Source organism: Uloborus diversus, chromosome 5 (assembly GCF_026930045.1).
Source record: "Uloborus diversus isolate 005 chromosome 5, Udiv.v.3.1, whole genome shotgun sequence".
Taxonomy (NCBI): Eukaryota; Metazoa; Arthropoda; class Arachnida; order Araneae; family Uloboridae; genus Uloborus; species Uloborus diversus.
The window spans coordinates 163262495-163280223 of record NC_072735.1 but is presented as its reverse complement, the minus strand read 5'-3'; the positions used below and the strand labels follow the sequence as shown (position 1 = coordinate 163280223).

Below are 17729 nucleotides of genomic sequence, written 5' to 3'. Positions count from 1 at the left end.
CAAAACAGCTAGATCAAGTTTTTTATTAGTTTTATGATATTATGCATTGTAATATCAATTTGACTACTTACTTGAGAGTGCAAAACTTCTAATTGAAGACTTTGACAAAATGAATCTAATATGTGTTAAGAAGACTAAAGTAGCAAAGTAAGTGATTGAAATGCTTTAAAATATGGCAGAATTAATAATTTTTAACTTAAATGCAGGAATGAAACTGATTTTGACCTTAGAAGAAATGCTACAAGACCATTCTATGGAAAACAGACATTTTGTCTCGCAGGTGACAATTCACATATTGCGTTAAATAAATTAATGAATTTAATAAAATATTTTAATAGGATAATGAATAAATTTTGTTGTTCAAGAAACCACAAAAGTATGCTTGATTTCTTAAGCAAATTTTTGTTCACCACCTAAAATAATTACTTTTAAATGAAATAAGTGAGTTGTCACATGCGGGGCAAAATGGTGGTTTTTTCATAGAATAGCCTTGCAGCACATAGAACAGAGATTGAGTGCTTAACGAAAAGCAGTCCAAAAAGGCTTCTCTCCTCCCCCTCCACCACACACAAATCAATAATTGGTTGCCTGTAAACAAATTATGGAAAAGAATTAAAAAAATTGCTAAAACCAAAATATTTCTATAACACGGGAAAATTCTTCAAATCATTTAAATGCAGAATTTCAAATCTCACATTGTGGACTAGTTCTGACGTAAGGTCAAGTTAAGAAATATTTCAAACTCGCCCATAATCCATCACAAGAAAACAAACCACCAAAAGTAAATATTAAATTTCATCCAATTAAATATTTCAAAATACTTAAAAATAACAATGCTTTCAACGTGTTAATGGAAAAAGGAATTAAAAATAGTTTTACCTAAGCATTTTTTCAACCATCATACATTTTTTCATTCATTTAGATTTCCATTTCAGTCATTGCCATAAAAACAGAAATCCACTTTAACACATCAACAACAAAGAAGCAAATGCTTTTCAGAAGGAAAAATTGTATTGGAAACCATCACTATTTAACTTAATTCATTTAAACAAAAACTATTTTAACTATACATTCAGAACATAAGAATAATTCAAAAAGGATACGGAGGCAGTTGTACAATTCATGCAAGGGCTTTGGATTATCAATCAATCTGGACTGTATAAGCTGGTGTATATAATTAACTTGAAGAGAATGAACAAGAGCTTCTCCATCTAAAAGTGAAATGAATAGTTTTAGGAGTAGTATGCAAAAGCTTTTTACAAATACAGTAAAACCTGTCTACAACAATACTGTTGGGACCAAAAAAAAAATCATAATAGATAGGTTATCGTTAAAACAGTTTGATTATTCATGCTGACATTTTGCCGAGGTCAAAAAAAAAAAAAAACTGTTACGGATCCAGTGCGACTTCCACTTTCTTGAAATGAAGACACAGTTCTTGAGAACACACAGGAGATTTATTTACACTATGTACAGGAAAGATCGTTAACAACTGCTAAATTAATCATCAGCAATTAAGCAAATATCAATCAACACCGTAAACTCAACGGTTAAACACGTATTTACATTCAAATACGCAAAACGAAACAGGGAAATGCCTCGCAAAAAACAGAGCTAAATGCTCTCAGCAAAATGGTTCCGTCGAGACTGACTTTTTATCATGTGGCGGCTATTTATAAACATCGAAAAGTTGCCACAATATTCCAAATGCTTCTCGAAAATCGTAGAGCGTTATCTTATTTCTTTTCATTCACAAATTTTATCATTCAGAAATGAGGGGACCGTATACTTCGGCCAAATGTAAGGAGGCTGTATATTCAAAGAAGAAGCTATTTACAGGTTACGTTACTACAATAATTTTAGATGAAAGATAATTTAATAAACGCCAAATTTAGCTAGATTACGACAAATTAATCACAAAAATAGTTACTATTTACAGAATTTGTAACATTACATTGTTATAGACAGGTTATCCTTATAGACAGTATCGTTATACACAGGTTTCACTGTATAAATATTTGATATAACAAAACTTACCACCCGTTTCCTTATCTTCCACCAAAACATCAATGTCCAACAAACGCCATGACACGTGTGAACCATCACCCATGAGGGTTAGTGACACCTTTAAAATATATAATATTTTAGTTAGGGAATAATAGAGTATTTACAGTGTGAAGTTCCAGGAATCAATCAAAAAATATACCTAGATGGTTTTAAAATATTTCTATTAAAAATACAGGCATACATATACATATATATATATATAGTCAAATCCCAATTTAACGAGTTCATTGGGACCGAAGCTTTTATATGCTAAATTGGGGTTATTCCTAATGTCGCGGTGAAGAAAAAAGCACTATCTTATCAAAAAGCCCAAATAAGTAACTGCACAAAAAAATAATCATAATTAGAAAGTGTACAGTTTTCATTCAGCATTCTGCAGGTTACTACACACTAGATAATTCGAAATTTTAAAGTTCTGAGGAATAGATGTTTGAAAATTTCCTTAATATTTGACTCGAAATAGTTCTCTTTTGACTTTATGGAGGGAAGAAAATACTGTGTCATTTACAGCTAGCTCGCATGAGATATGTTTTTAGTTTCCAGGTCACGTAAAGCATTAGAAAAAGTAACAGTTTTAATGGGAGTTTCATTACTGCTTTCTGCATCAAAACTGCTATTCATCGGTTGCCCCCTCGCCTGTCAGAATTGGCTGGTTCCAAGAAAAGTATTTTCCTGCTTCGGACAAGATGGGTGTATCATTTGGAAAACAATACAATATTTCCTAACTCAAATTAACAGAAAATAAATAAAAATATGGCTGTTAAAATAATTTGTTAATTCAGGGTTTATTATTTGGTAAATAGGGGTTTTTGCCTTCATTTTAGTTGGAGAAAAAGAAAAATTCGGGAAGTCGCAAAATTCATTAAATAGAGGTTCGTTAAACCGGGGTTTGACTGCATGACACATCAATGGAAATAACTTTTCAAGAATAAGTGGTAGAAGTGTCATTGGGTGTGTTTTGAAATCCTTTTTTCTTCACAATTGTAAAAGAAAAAAAGGTGTGAGAGGAGGTGCATTTATCCACCCATATGAGAAATTATGCTTCTCATATTAATTCCAATTTTTTTAATGAATTTCTAATATCAGCTACATTTATATTTACAGCAATTCTAATTAGCGTAGAATACAATGTCACATTGTTGATTTCAATGCTAAAAACAGGGTGATCCTTATCATCTGCTAGCAAAACAATAGCAATCTTTCAAATAATTGCAAATGCATTGAAAGAGTAATAAAATAAATATACTATTATTGTGAACTATGACTTTAAACACAAATAGTTCTTAATTTATTTATTAAATTGGGTAGAAGTAACTTTTGTGAAAGGTGAAATCTATGTTGTTCAGTACTGCTAACCAATGACAAAATTTGTTATACACAAAATTTTGATAGAAATAAGGCCAAATGTAGTGGTAAAATTATGACTTTACTTACATTAGAACTGTTTCATTACTTCCATTTTAAGTTGAAATTTTGCCTTCATTACACCAAACTATAACTTTGAAAAGTAAGGAAAGAAAAAAACAACATTTTAGGCACATTTTTAACTTTATTCTCAGGAAGGGAGGGGGGATCTCCTCTTGGAAACTACATTGAGCTGTTTGTTTCAAATTTGTTTTTGAAGTCCTTTAAGTTATATAACTAGATTTGTTCTGCGGAAGAGCTTTTTAATCTATGAAGTACATTCAATTTTTCAGCCCGATGCTTTGAGGGCTTCCTGGTCACTCCATAATATTAATCATTTACAAGCCAACCATTCCAAAAAAATTGTACAATTTCAGTTATTTACTTTTTTCCCCCCCTAAGTTTGGTTAGCAGAAATGTGCACACAATTCAACATTTATTTTCATTTTAAAAGACAAAATTTAGATTAAAATAGAGTGCTTGAAAGTTAACTAATCGATGGCTAATAAAATTTATTTTCACTCACCTCAAATTCATGCTCTACATGAAATGTAGCACGTCCATTTTCTAAAATAAGGAAAAACTTTTAATATGAGGGAAGGAAAGAACACAACATCACAAAATCTAACAAAATTTCTTTGAATAACAAACACTCTGAAGCATTTTTACAAAGAATGATTACTTATGCTTTTATTTAGAATACAATACAGCATTGATTACCCAAAAGAATTGAGGATTGGTTGTATTCAGATTTAAGGCTTGTGCAAACAATATGTAAAACAAATTTAAGGATTCTTTTTAGTAATCACATTTTATAATTTAACAGTTCAGTAGATAATGATGTTATAAAACAGTTTAGTTACCATGAGAAAATCAGAAAAAAAAAACCTTTTCTCCTCTTCATAAAAATTATTGTTTTTCCTATACAGTATCGTAGTGTTTCCGTAATAAAGTTGTTTTAGCAAATGCTGATATTTTTCTGTCGATAAATATGGCTTCAATATTAGTGGAAATTTATAACTCAACTTGGACTAGTTTTGCTGTCATACCAAGAATAGCTCTGCTTGAAATACTGACAAAAAAGGGGAAAACACTCTTGAGTTTTAAGGAGATAACAATACACTTAACTGCATACAAAAAAATTATTTCTACAGAAATATTATTAAAGGAGTTTGTCTACTCAGTTCAACAATTTATTGCTTTAAAACACTATAGCTATTGCAGTACCTTTGTTTTTAAATTAGTGCATCAAATACGCAGAACTCACAACAATCAAGAAAAATTATGAATATAATCAATTTTCAGTCTTAATTTACCCTGGCATGAAGAAAAAAAAAAAAAGAATTAAGCAAGAGCAAGGTGGAAAAACAACTTTCTTTTAAAATAAAATTAATTTAAGATATTTTGTATTTATGCAATGTTTCGGAAAACAATATAAATGATAATGGCATTTTTTATAGCTTAAATCAAACTATAAATAGGGAAATATCATATATAACTGTCATACCTATGGTTAAGTTTCTCATTTGAGAAGGTAGCTCCGAAGAAACAAGACGATACTGAATTATTTGATTTAAACGTAACAAAGTGCTTCTTTTTTCAGCTGGTGTTATAGGATCAGGTGGTACAATTTTGTCCTTAAAAACAAAGATACATATCATTAAGCAATCTAAAATAAAAATTAAATCATTTTCTATGAAAAACATTCCAAAAACTTACACGGATACAAGTTGGCAGACGTGAATATGTACCAAGAGTCAACACTTCAACAGCACAAGGAAGGTGAAAACTAGGTAACCTAAGGAAAGTATAAAATTGCTATAAATACTATAACATTAATAATCAAGAGCAAAAAAGTTTCAGTAGTTGAACAAATTATATTTGTAAAATTATTTTGGTAAGTATAAAACTCATTTTGAACTTTAAAAACTAAAAACTTGGAACATTATTGAAATTGATTTTGTACAAAATATCACTATTTCGAGCAATGACACAAATTCTAAAAAGAGTAAGAATGTAAATACAGTAGACTCCTGTTTAATCAGATCTCTGCTTTAACCAGACATAATTAATATGAAAATTGAGAAACAAATAGCAACATTAAAAGTGCCTAATTCTGCTTTATAGTTAGGAAATAAAGAATAAGCTAAAAAAAAAAAGAGAAATATGTTACTTCAGCCTGTCCCAAAAATATAGATACGAGTATAAAATACAATTCACAATAAAAATATGAATGGGGTGTTTTATTTTATATGTGCAGTGTATAATAATAAACAGTACTTGAAACACAAATTACGGTTAATTTATTAGAAAAAAACATCATATGTTGACCTTATTTATTTTAAAAACAGAAAATAGGGTATCACATAATTATAGAGAATTTATAATTTATAAAATGTATTTGAGTTTGAGAAACAGTTATAAATATTAGTATAAGATTGTTTCCGTTACCTCTAATTACTTCAAGCTAATGGTTTTCAATCAAAAGTATCTAGTTTTACCTATGATGAGCATTCACAATGATTCATGTCATGCTTGCTCTATTGCTGCTTTAAAGCCCTTAAGACGAAAAATATTGGCTCACAATTTCATATAATTTTATGCTAGATGTTCCCACATTTTCTATTGGATTAAGTGATGGCCAATCAATCCATGGCACTGATATCATTCATGTTGAACCACATGTTGTCTAACTCAACAAATATGTGGTTCAACATGAACAGCATCAATGTCATGGATAGCCATTGCTTAGTCCAGACTTAAATCCAGTGGAAAACGTAAATTATATGAAAATGGGAGCCAATATGTCTTGACCAAGGGCGTTAAAGCAATCATAGAGCAAGCATGGCGTATTTAAATGGGTAACACAGAACTTGATACTTCTCATGTTTGAAGTAACTAGAGATGATGGAAACAATTTCACATTACCATTTTTAACTGTTTCTCAACTTTAAACAGATTTTATAAATTAATTCAACACATGATGTTTTCTCTAAGTAATTAACTCTAACTTGTGCTTCACACTACTGTTTATCACTATATACATATGGGCAAAAAATCCTCCTATTCTTATTTTTACTGTGAATTGTATTTTATGGTTTTGTCTATATTTTTGGGACAAAGTGTAGTGGATTAAATGGTATCTGTTCTCCGGTCAATTTAAAATAATAATAATAATAAAAGGGTCGCTGATGTAGTTCGGACAGCCAGGGCTCTAATACCCATGACAATGTGACCCGGGTCATATCATTTAAAGGAAGAAAAAATGCTTTAGAAATGGCATTAAGGTAGGTGTAACAGCAGGTGTCAGCTTTCTCCGTTACAGTGATGCTTTTTAAAAAATACCATCATAATTCATTCAACTCTTCAAAGTTCTTTCCCTCAACAGAAAAAAAAAGGGAAATTTTCAAACATTCCTCTCAATGGTTTTTGAAAAAAACTTTTTTCATAAATTGACCCACTTTGGAAATGCAGGTTCAAATAATTGTTTCTAATTATTTTAGGCAATTAACCAACATTAATTCTTTAATGCAATTTAAAAAAAGGCATTCATGAATCACATGTACCCGTTTTTTATTCTCCCCCTTACCGGAATATCGCTTAACCGGATAACTTCCGGTGCCATTTAAGCCAATTAATTGGAAGCATACTGTATTATAAATTTCTGAGTATATTATTTTTTTACAAGAAATTTCACAGCTTTCATTTCATTTGAATAAAAAAAAGCCCTTTAGAGAAAAACTCTGCACTATTCCTGACCATTTCCATCTCTATACTTGAATACACTACAGTGCTATGCACAAAACTGACACCTGCAATCAAAATAAGAAATCAAATGCTCAAATCAAAATGAGGAATTATTTTTTTTAGTTTTACACCTCTATATACTTTATTCAAATATCAGATGTCACTTTTCCCTTTTTATTTTTTTCCCTTGTTTAATATTTTGAATTCACAAGTGACCATAAACCATTGTATTTAGATAAAATATATTAAATAACTATTTGGTAACAATAACTGAATTTTGCAAAAGTGCAACTGAGCTGGCAGTGTATTTTATGACTTCTGTGATTTAGTACGACAGAAAAAAAGAGTTATTTAAACAACTAGTACCTCGCATTTACTAATGTTTCTCTTGACATCACAGCCAGAATGTCAGCTGTATCCACAAAGAGCATTGATTGCTTATCCAAAAAAGCCATAATAGCCTGAAAAGCAAACATCATATTAAACATTTTATAACTCTCCTTATCTTCCCAGTTCATATTGAAAATCATAATAAATGAATTCACACATTTTAATAGCATTAAAGCACTTATATTTGCAAGGCTTTAATTTTTATGATTTTCCTGAGCCTTTTGTAATTACAAAAATTTGCGCCTCTCAAAATATTTTAAATTTATATTAGGAGTGCAATCTTTTTCAGTGCAGGGCCACTTATGTTACAGGAGTACTAGTTTATCATTTGGAGGTGTCAGGAAGGGTAATTGTAGTAAATTAAAAACAGTATTGGAAATACCGCATGTTACATAATCAGAGACACATTGGAAACCTTTAGTGAAGAACCTTCCTGTATTACTTATTTATTTAAGTTATAATCACAAATATAATAAAGATTCAAAAGAAACTTTGGTATGCTTTTAACGTTGCATTTTATGCATATATTTATATTTCTGGGGATGCATAGCCCCCATTGTTTATCACTTCTTGATAGAGTGATAAAAAAGGGGGATGCATCACCAGAAATATAAATATACATTAATGCTATATTATAAGCAAACTAAAGTTCATTTTAAATTTTAACTATATGTGTGAACCTGTGAATATAAATTAATAATGTGGAAAAGTTATTTACTAAAGATCAGCGATGGGTCGGATTATGCAGCATATCCTGCTTCCAAAAATTTTTTTATGCTTTTTTAGAAAGTGAGTATTTTTTCCGACATAGGCTCATAGGAGCAAGTCTGATATTCTAGATTTAAGCCGAAAAATAAGCGAAAAAATTGCAAACCAAAGTGTAGAGCAACTTTCAAGGGACCACAAAAAATCGTCTTTAAGTAGAAAGCGTCCTTAAATAGAGCGTCGTTAAACAGAGAACGTACTGTATGTATATATAATTATAATAAAAGTGAAAAATATTGAAAAGACCTAGGTTTAGGTTCTTTTTTTGTTTATAGTTTAACATGTGGTGCGTTTAGCTGAATGTTACTCTGTATTGCATACATTGGAGCTTAAACACTCTCCTTCTAGTTTGTAGTTAAATTTTTTGGTCTTTTGACCGTATTTATTCATTCCTCCACGGCTGATTAGCTTTGGATTCAACCTTTCATCTTTTTCTATCAAATTGCTGCTAGTATTTTCCTTTTTTTCATCATTATTTTTTGTATAAAATGTTTAAAACTTGTAGATATTCATGCTTTTGAACTTTGCACTTCTCTTGCCCCTCAGAAGAATGCTAATGGTTAATATATTGCTTCCTATTTTTCCAAATAAAAATAACGTCCATAAAACTGTCAAAACCCAAAAACAAACAGTGGGTCATCTTTTCCAAAAAGTGGGACATGATAGGGGTCCACAAAACTATGGTGATATTTGGATTCAGAGGGTCATTTTAAATAAGAATCAGTAAGAATGGTGGCAAAAGCATTTTGAACAGGAGGGGACTATTGCTGCACAGTGCATCTTCATTTTTGGGAAAATTACAGCTTGTGAAAATAAGTGCTTTTACAGTAAGTATTAGATGGACAAGAATGCATAAAAAAATCACTTAACTATTTATGTGATATTGAATCAAGACGGGCTTCATACATTTATTTGTGTACAAAATTAAATTACAGAATATAAAATCTGTACTGATTTTTTCTTTTTTTGAAGTAGCTATTGTTTAAAATATTTTATTATAATTAAAAACAAAGAGATTGAGGGAAATATAGAAAAATTAAACAAAAATATGCAATGTATTCAAATACATTTAATGTAATACTTACAGCACATTTTTCCACTTTAGATGCACTAGCGGCCCATTTTGTTAGAGCAAGAAGTCTTATAAAAAGATTTCGAGTCCTACTAGCAAATTGAACAATCTCGATTTTTCGTTCCATATCGGTTTTCCTGGGTAAACTGAAATGTAAAAACACATTGAATAAAATTCAGGGTATTAAAAACATTGATTTTGAAACAAAACATGTTTGGTTTTGAAGGGTAGGGCCGATAAATTTTAAAAATAAATAGGGGTTTTGAAATAAGATCTAGCTCCATATTATGGCAGTCCTTAAAATTTTGATATACATACACATATCATCTCACTCCATTAGTTTGTTCAATTTTAGTAAAAATCAAAATGTCAAAATTTTAAAAGGAATACAATTTGAAAGTTTCAATTTCAAGATTAATAATTTACTCAGTATACCTGATTATCTTGATGACACAGTATTTCATATACAAGTAATGACTATAACAGATAACATACTCTCCAGGGTTGGCCTGATTGGACCCAATTGGGTTGGACCCAATGGGTTTTTTGAAAAAACCCATTTAAAAAACCCATTATTTAGCCCACTTTTGGGTTTTTTTAAATTTTCCGAGAAATTTTTAGAAAAAATTAATTAATTCAAATACTTTCACAATTTAAACTTATTTTTTTATTTGTTCTTTACCACAGACAATGGACATAAAAAATGAATTTTGAACTTAAATAGTATTTCTTAACTCTTGACGGCATTAAAAAAATACTTCAAAGGTTTTAAATAAATATATTTAACTCTTTTCTTTAACTGGTCAATAAATAACTCAAATTACCTTGATTAAGTACTGTCACGTCTGATTTTCGCAATATCTGTAGATTGTACAGAGTAAACTACTCTAGCTAAATGGCTTTCATGGGAATTATTTCCTACAAACCAACACGTCACAAATCTCAAATAAACAAGGTATATTTTTGAAATTAACAGGTTTCTCAAACGGTCAGACAGAAAACAGAATAGGATGTACAGTATTATCATTATCTTACGAAAAAGTTTAATATTTCTTAGTCTGTACACAGAAATAGAAAAACAGGCAACATAAAGATCAAAGAAATGTCTTGATTAAGCTGGAATTCAGTAAAAAGGGATTTAAACTACTTGAAGTTCTACAGTAGTTTTGCATAACAAAATGAAATACAATAAAGTAAAATGCAAAAAAAAAAAAAAAATGTAGTAATTAAAAAGGAACAATAGATCACTCGAGAAGTAACTTTGGCTTAACTGCTGATAATCATGGAAACTAAAAAATCTGAAACTTCACCATTCTTGGGTTTCGTCGTCTTTTATACTTTTCTTCAGAAAATGCAGCATTTTAACTGTTTTCCAGGTTTTTTTACCCCAAGACAATTTTTGCGCTTAGTCCATATACTTACGCTACAATATGCTACAAGTACCCCCACATTTTCCCTAAAAAAGACAAAAAAAACCCACATTTATTTTAAAAAACCCAGCTTTAGCTGGGTTTTTTTTGGGTTTTATTTAAAAAAAAACCCAAAAAAAACCCTGGGTCCATGGGCTTTTTTAAAAAAACCCGGGTTTTTGCCAACTCTGATACTCTCTCCTCTTCCAGAAATTGAAATCTGGCAGCAGTAACGAGCCTAACTACTAAACGAAAAATTCTTATCTTTCAGACAGTTTTTAAAAGCGAAGTAATGCTAGTTTTTCTGTGCTATTAAAGCATTAGAAATCTGAAGCAAAAAGTACTACCAAGAGTAAACATCATGAATATGGGAAAAAAAACTAATTGAACTATTAGTTAAGTTGTGAAAATTATATCATCTAATCAAATTCAATTGAATTGAATTGTCAACACTAAAACACATTTTTTGTTTTTCTAACATTGTAAATCAAAAACATCGTAAATCAAAAATCTTAAATGATTTTTACAATTCATGAAAATGTAAATAAATAAGAACATAAGACACTATACAGAAGTCAGAAAAATAAGACATTCAAAGAATGTTTTGAAGAGGTACAGGAATTATAAGCCTACACTAAACAAAACTATATTTCTTTTCTGAAGGTGGTTTGAACTAGTTAAAATTCAAGCTTCTAAACTACCTCATTTAAAATTAATTAGATGAATCACAAAATAAAATGTTACATACAGCTCAGCAAGAACAGTTAACTCATGATACGTCCTTTGGAGAATGGAGTCAATCAATTTAGCAAGACTGATTGTGTTATTATTTGATGAAGGGTGCATAACTTGAGAGACTGCCTGCATGGCGACAACAGGAGTCTGTCGACCTTCTATTGGACGTGGAACCATGTTGCTCCTTTAGGTACCTAATGAGATATATACATATCAATAATCTTTCTAACTAATCATTTCTGCATTGGACACAATTATAACATATGCACATTTTATTATGAGTATAGTAAAATAAATAATTCCTGACATTTTTGAAGCATAATAAAGTACACTCAAACCAGCTTTTTGTGCGTTGGATAGGGACCACACAGAAAAAAAAACACCTAAAACTTAATGAGTAGCAAATAAAAAAGTTTTTGCAACTCAATTATTTTTATGTGGTGGATAGGGACTGCATAAAAAAGTCTTATATAGAAAGTTAGTGAAAACTTAACCATGCAACTATGAATTGTTTGTACCTTTTGTTAACAATTTTAAGGTACTTCGAGATTTTTGCTCTACTAATACTTGTTTAGTCAGAGTCATAGAATGACCCCTCGCTTCCTTCAGTTTATTCCACAGACAACTATTTCGCATGGCCAATACAGTTAGTTTGTTTCTATTTCCATCCCTTCAACATTGAAGTTTTTTCTTGTATATAGTTATGCCAAATCCATACAAAAAAGAAATGGGTTGTTTGTGTAGTATACATTTTACTGAAATTAAATCAGATGATTGTTTCATCAGTGAAGAAAATTGAGCTAAAATTTTTTTAGAAAAGAATTTCTTAGATTGTGAAAATTGCAGTGAATATGATACAGAATCGAAAGAGGATGGAGATTTAGGAAATAAAATGAATCACTCTGTTCTTTTTTTTTTTTTTTTTTAAGCAAAAGATGACATAAAGTAAAATAAAGCAAGTCAGGATCATCTTGAACGTAACTATTATTTTTATTAAATTTGAATAAAAAATGAGACATTTTTAACTGACTCAAGTAAAATTTTCTGAAGTTAGTGTTCAACTTTTGGAAACTAAGAGGAAGTTTATCTCCCCCCCCCCTTAAAATATTCATACAAAATCATTGAAAAAAAAAACATTTAAAGAGTTTTTTTTTAAATAATTTTTCAGTTTTAGAAAGTGTTGTCAGCTTAAAATTTTGTAAACAGCAACCCAAAACTTTCAAATTACAAACATCCCTGAATAAAGTTTAAAACTCACATCAAGCGTTATTATCCTCAATGTGTCTAAGAACTTGATTTAGAGAACAAATGTAAAAAAGTTTTCCCTATAAGTGCATATAAAACTCATCGCACTTATGTCTAAAACTAAGGTTCAACTGTTGAAAATTATAAAACATTATAGTTTGAACAGTAAACAAGTAGATAAATAACGTTTTGATCCGTGTAAGACTGGACAACCAATGACCCGCGCGCATCTTAACGTTTGCTCAGCGAGCAAGCATTTTTCAAAGTGAAACGAATTCAAGACACAGTACCTATTTGAATCTCTGGAAACCTTTTGTAATCTAATTTTCAAATACACATACAACCACTTTTTAAATATTTATTGACATATGTATTATTATTTTTACACACATAAGATTATTCAAACATAGGTAACTGTTATCTTTCCTAGTCTGAGAATACACAAAGTTTCTTGCGCTAAATTAGTTCAAAATCACTTTTGTCAATTGAAGTTCCTACCTAGCAATCAAACTAACCCTGTGTATATATATTTACCACATTTGAAATATTCTACTTGCATTGAACTTATGTTGTACACAGAAATTTAAATAAAGCTAAATGCTTTTTTAGGATTACAATGTTATTTATGGTGCAGTTTATTGTTCAAGCTTATTTTATCGATTGAATCAGTTTACCGAACTCGGTCATTGTCAATTTAACTGTCTGATCGAATAATTTAAAATCGAAAACAACATTTCAGACACACAATACTAAAAAAGAGAAAATAATTAATGAAATAAAAAAGTTTTAATGTGTCATGTTTTTAAAATGAACTAAAAAGTATAAAATAATTTCCCTTATCTTCATGTTTCAGAATTTCTTAGATTGTCTGATGGTGAGTTTTTAAAGCTATCAAAATACTTGTAAGCTTTAAAAGGGAAAACGTAGTGCTCAGGGGTGTGCACAGGGGAGGGGGGAATAAGGACACCTGTTGGCCCTGGCCCGAGCCTGAAGGGGGTCCGAGATTTTTAAAATGAGGGGCAATATATATATATATATATATATATATATATATATATATATATATATATAAGGGGAATCTATATGGAGGGTGGCCCGTAAAAAGTCATTTATGACGGGCCCTAAAATTTCTGTGCACGCCCCTTTATGTACTACATAACTATTTGTGTAAAGAAAAGCTGTCAATGAAAAAACTTGCAATTCAGTTTATACAATTTGCAGAGCCATAAAATTGTTTGTTAAATTTAAATGCATGAATTGTTTGTTATATGCACCCCATATTTTTCCTTTTAATGCTCACAAGTATTTTGATGGCTATTAAAAACTCAAAATCGCAAATTTTCCAGCCAATCTGTAAGAAATTCTGTAATTGTATGGGCCTTTAAATCTACAAGAAGCTTAGAGAAATTATTTTATACTTTTTAGTTCATTTTAAAAATGTAGTACATTATGTTTTAATTATTTTCTGCTTTTTTAGCCATTGAATATAATTTAAAGTGATTTGAAAATTTAAGAGCATTTAAAAAGCGACCAGAAACCTTTGAAAATTGGCAATCTAAAATGTTGACCGATTTTCTTAAATTTCACATTTACATCAGAATCAAGTTACTATTTCCTTGTAATGTTTACTTTTTTACAGTAGTTCAGTGAAACCCTCAAAAAAAGTATTTTGATACACTGCTGTGATGAACTAAGTTGATTCGGTCATGTTTCATAGTTTTCAACGCATTATTTTAAGTTTGTTAGGGTTTTTTGATTAGGCATAATAGGTAGAGAGTTAAAATAGAACAAAGAGTTTGATGTATTAGAATAATTAAATGAACTGTGAACTTCATTTTAGACATGTTAGCACAACATTAGATTTTTTAGTTGACAAAGAAGTGAAAGTGTTGGACAAGTTATTGCACATAAAACTGTCTAGAACCCCAGAGACATATTTCAACTAAAACCACGTCTCTTTGCTTAACAGTACATCTCCATTTGAAATAAATTTCTTAGAGTTTGGTTTCTTAGATTTTATTTACTTTTTAATCTTCAATTTTTTTCTTTTTTTACCTCCTTTTACCAAAAAGGAAGTATTGTATTCGTGAAAAAAAAATCACTAAAAATTTGGCCTTAATTTCTATTTTGCTTGCTCCCGAATGAATATTGAGTTTTTTTTCAACTCGACCACATGTGGATATATGTCTAAGAACGTATAAACACTCGAATCCATTTTGACAATACCTGAGTTAATTACATCGAATTTGTCGTGACTTCTGTATGTACGTATGAATGTGCGTATGTATCTCTCATAACTCAAGAATGGTATGTCGTAGGAAGTTGAAATTTGGTACGTAGACTCCTAGTGGGGTCTAGTTGTGTTCCTTTTTGGTTGCATTCAGATGCTCTAAAGGAAGTCTTTTACACCTTTTTTTTTTGGGGGGGGGGGAATCATTGTTAAATTCATTGCAAACTCAAGTGATGTTATGTTTTGTCAAACACTTGGCAAAATCTATCGCCAAGCTTTTGGTCGCCAACTTGGCTTTTTTTTTTCATTTTATAAATCTGGTTGCAATTCCACCACTATTGATAATATTTAATGAGTTAACCATTGAATCATGTTAAAATTGCCAATATTGAGAAAGTTAATCTGTATAAAACATTTTTTTTGTTTCGTTTTTTTTTTTTTTTTGCTTCGGTTCGGTTCGCAACAAACTTAGGGTGAAAATATTTGAAGTGTTTCTTTGCTTACTCCAAGTCCAAGGCACTATTATCATTAAATTAACGTAAAAGGAAGTCATGTGATGCACACATCAACTCTCTTTTTTATAGAATGGAACTAGTAAATGACTTTTCCGATATCATTACGCTTATCAAAAGTTCATTTGCTTTTTCATATTTTAACATGATTTTGCAAAAAATTGGCATCATCTTTTAACTTTCGCTATAATTCTTTTTTTTTTTTGTTTGGTTATTTAGAATTAAAAATGTTTGTTCAGCTATTGAACCAAAAACATATTATTTTAAACGTGCCTTTGAATTTAAATATTTTTAATTGAAAAAAATGCTTTAAGTACTTTTTTATTTTTTACGATGAGTACATTAATTTTGCTAAGCTTACAGTTTTGCTATAAAAGTAAAAAATTGGCCCCAGTACACTGTAAGTGCAAAAAGAATGAACAATGATACTTGAGCAAAGCAGTTCTTAAAGAGCATCAGCACAGATCAAATAAATAAAGAAATAATTATGAGAACAGCAAAAATTTTTATTGCCCAGCTAAACATTGCAAACATACTTGATTTCCTAACAAAGCTGCATTTTAATTTGACCTGATACGTATGCACACCTATGCTTTATTCTTTTGAAGTCAAGAAAAACATACACCACAGTGCCAACTAAAACCCCAGCATTTTAATTCTTATTTCTACTACATCGAAAACAAACTAGTATTTAATCGACATTCGACAATAAATTTCTTTCACTGACTAACTCTTAAATAATGAAAAGGTACTCATAAAAAACCAAACTCAATTAATAAACTTTTACAATTACAATCGTTTACTAAAGTGGTGTGAATAAACCTATTTTGTTTTCTTTAAATCAAATTATGACAGTCGTGAAAATTTTGGTATATTTACATTAAAAAAAAACACACACACACACACACAGATTCGGTAAACGTCTATAAAACATTGGATGTCCCAAAAAAAGTTATGAAACCGAAAATAAGAGAGGAAGTGAGTATACTCTGATTTAAATAAAATATATACGTGGTTCTCAACTCTGAAAAGACGTTGTATAAAAACACTCGACTGAAAATTTATTTGCTTGTTTACAGTGTTAGTTAAGCAATGCAAAATAAGAATATGTTTTTAAAGCAAACCTGAAAACTTGAAGACTTGGCGTTACAAAAGTGAAAACATTATTTTTACATCTTACATCACGGTAACAAAAAAATGCTTAGATGTCAAAATAAAAAAATAGTGCAAGTTTACATAATGTCTAATTCAAGTAACAGTAAGAAATATGTAATCATATTTTGAAAAAAAAGTTTTTAAGATATGTCAACCATTACGCAAGAAATTTTAAGTACGACAACTCGATGTGGAAAATCGCTGCCAACAGACTTCGAAAATATGCTTTAAATAGATGCAATGGCTATACTCGATTACACAGGTTGGTGTTTATTTGTTGTTAAACTTGAATTAATTTAATAGTTTGATCATTTGAAACAGCTTTTTGTGCGATTTTTTGGAAAATGAATTCGTACACACAGCCTGAAAATAATGTTGGTTCGTAAATTCGGTTAACAACAGCGATCCTATGACGTCATTAGATAGTGTCTGGGTATTGAGTTAGTTCTCTTAAATCAATATAAATCACTAACTTTTTATTGGTTGTCTGTCTTATCTACGGTATTTATAATGTTACGACCACGAACAGTTGACCGGTGGCTTTATTAGAATGTCAGTATGTCAGTATATGACCTTTTCCAAGACGCTCTCCTCTCCTAGAGATTCTTAGTTTTTATACCGTTTGGAAGCGCCAGGAGCAAACTGTAGCATTCAGGAACGATGAGGAGATCAAAAGAGAAATTTATTATTTGTTTTGCAATTCGAACTCTGCGACAAAAATTTTCAGGGCCGACGAGAGGCCATGTCCGGCTCGTAAAGAAGGGCCCGCTTGTAGGGTTGTCCCCCCTCCCTCCAAGAGCAAGAGCGACCCCTAAATATCCCTAAATATCGCGAGGACCTCCCCCCCAAATGAGTCATTAGTGCTGCCATCTGGTGGTAGGTTAAAAAGTTAACTTCTTTATTATATTTTTCCTTGCAAAATTAACGAAAAAGTCGTTACAAAATTAATGTAAAAAGTATGACATAAAATATAGTTATAAAGATCATTTTTCAGAACC

At 30.3% G+C, this 17729-nt stretch overlaps 1 protein-coding gene across 1 annotated transcript in view; it reads right to left on the bottom strand.

Annotated features, from left to right (window-relative positions):
* Positions 1-16898, bottom strand: part of LOC129223361 (mediator of RNA polymerase II transcription subunit 14-like) — a 46511-nt gene extending 29613 nt beyond the window's left edge. Inside the window, 10 exon segments of the mRNA XM_054857939.1 lie at positions 72-115; positions 1104-1211; positions 2038-2125; positions 3998-4038; positions 4979-5108; positions 5191-5269; positions 7585-7679; positions 9459-9591; positions 11603-11783; positions 16701-16898. Coding sequence (XP_054713914.1) covers positions 72-115; positions 1104-1211; positions 2038-2125; positions 3998-4038; positions 4979-5108; positions 5191-5269; positions 7585-7679; positions 9459-9591; positions 11603-11766 — 882 coding nt within the window. The 5' untranslated portion in view covers positions 11767-11783; positions 16701-16898.
* Positions 16899-17729: the final 831 nt, after the last annotated feature.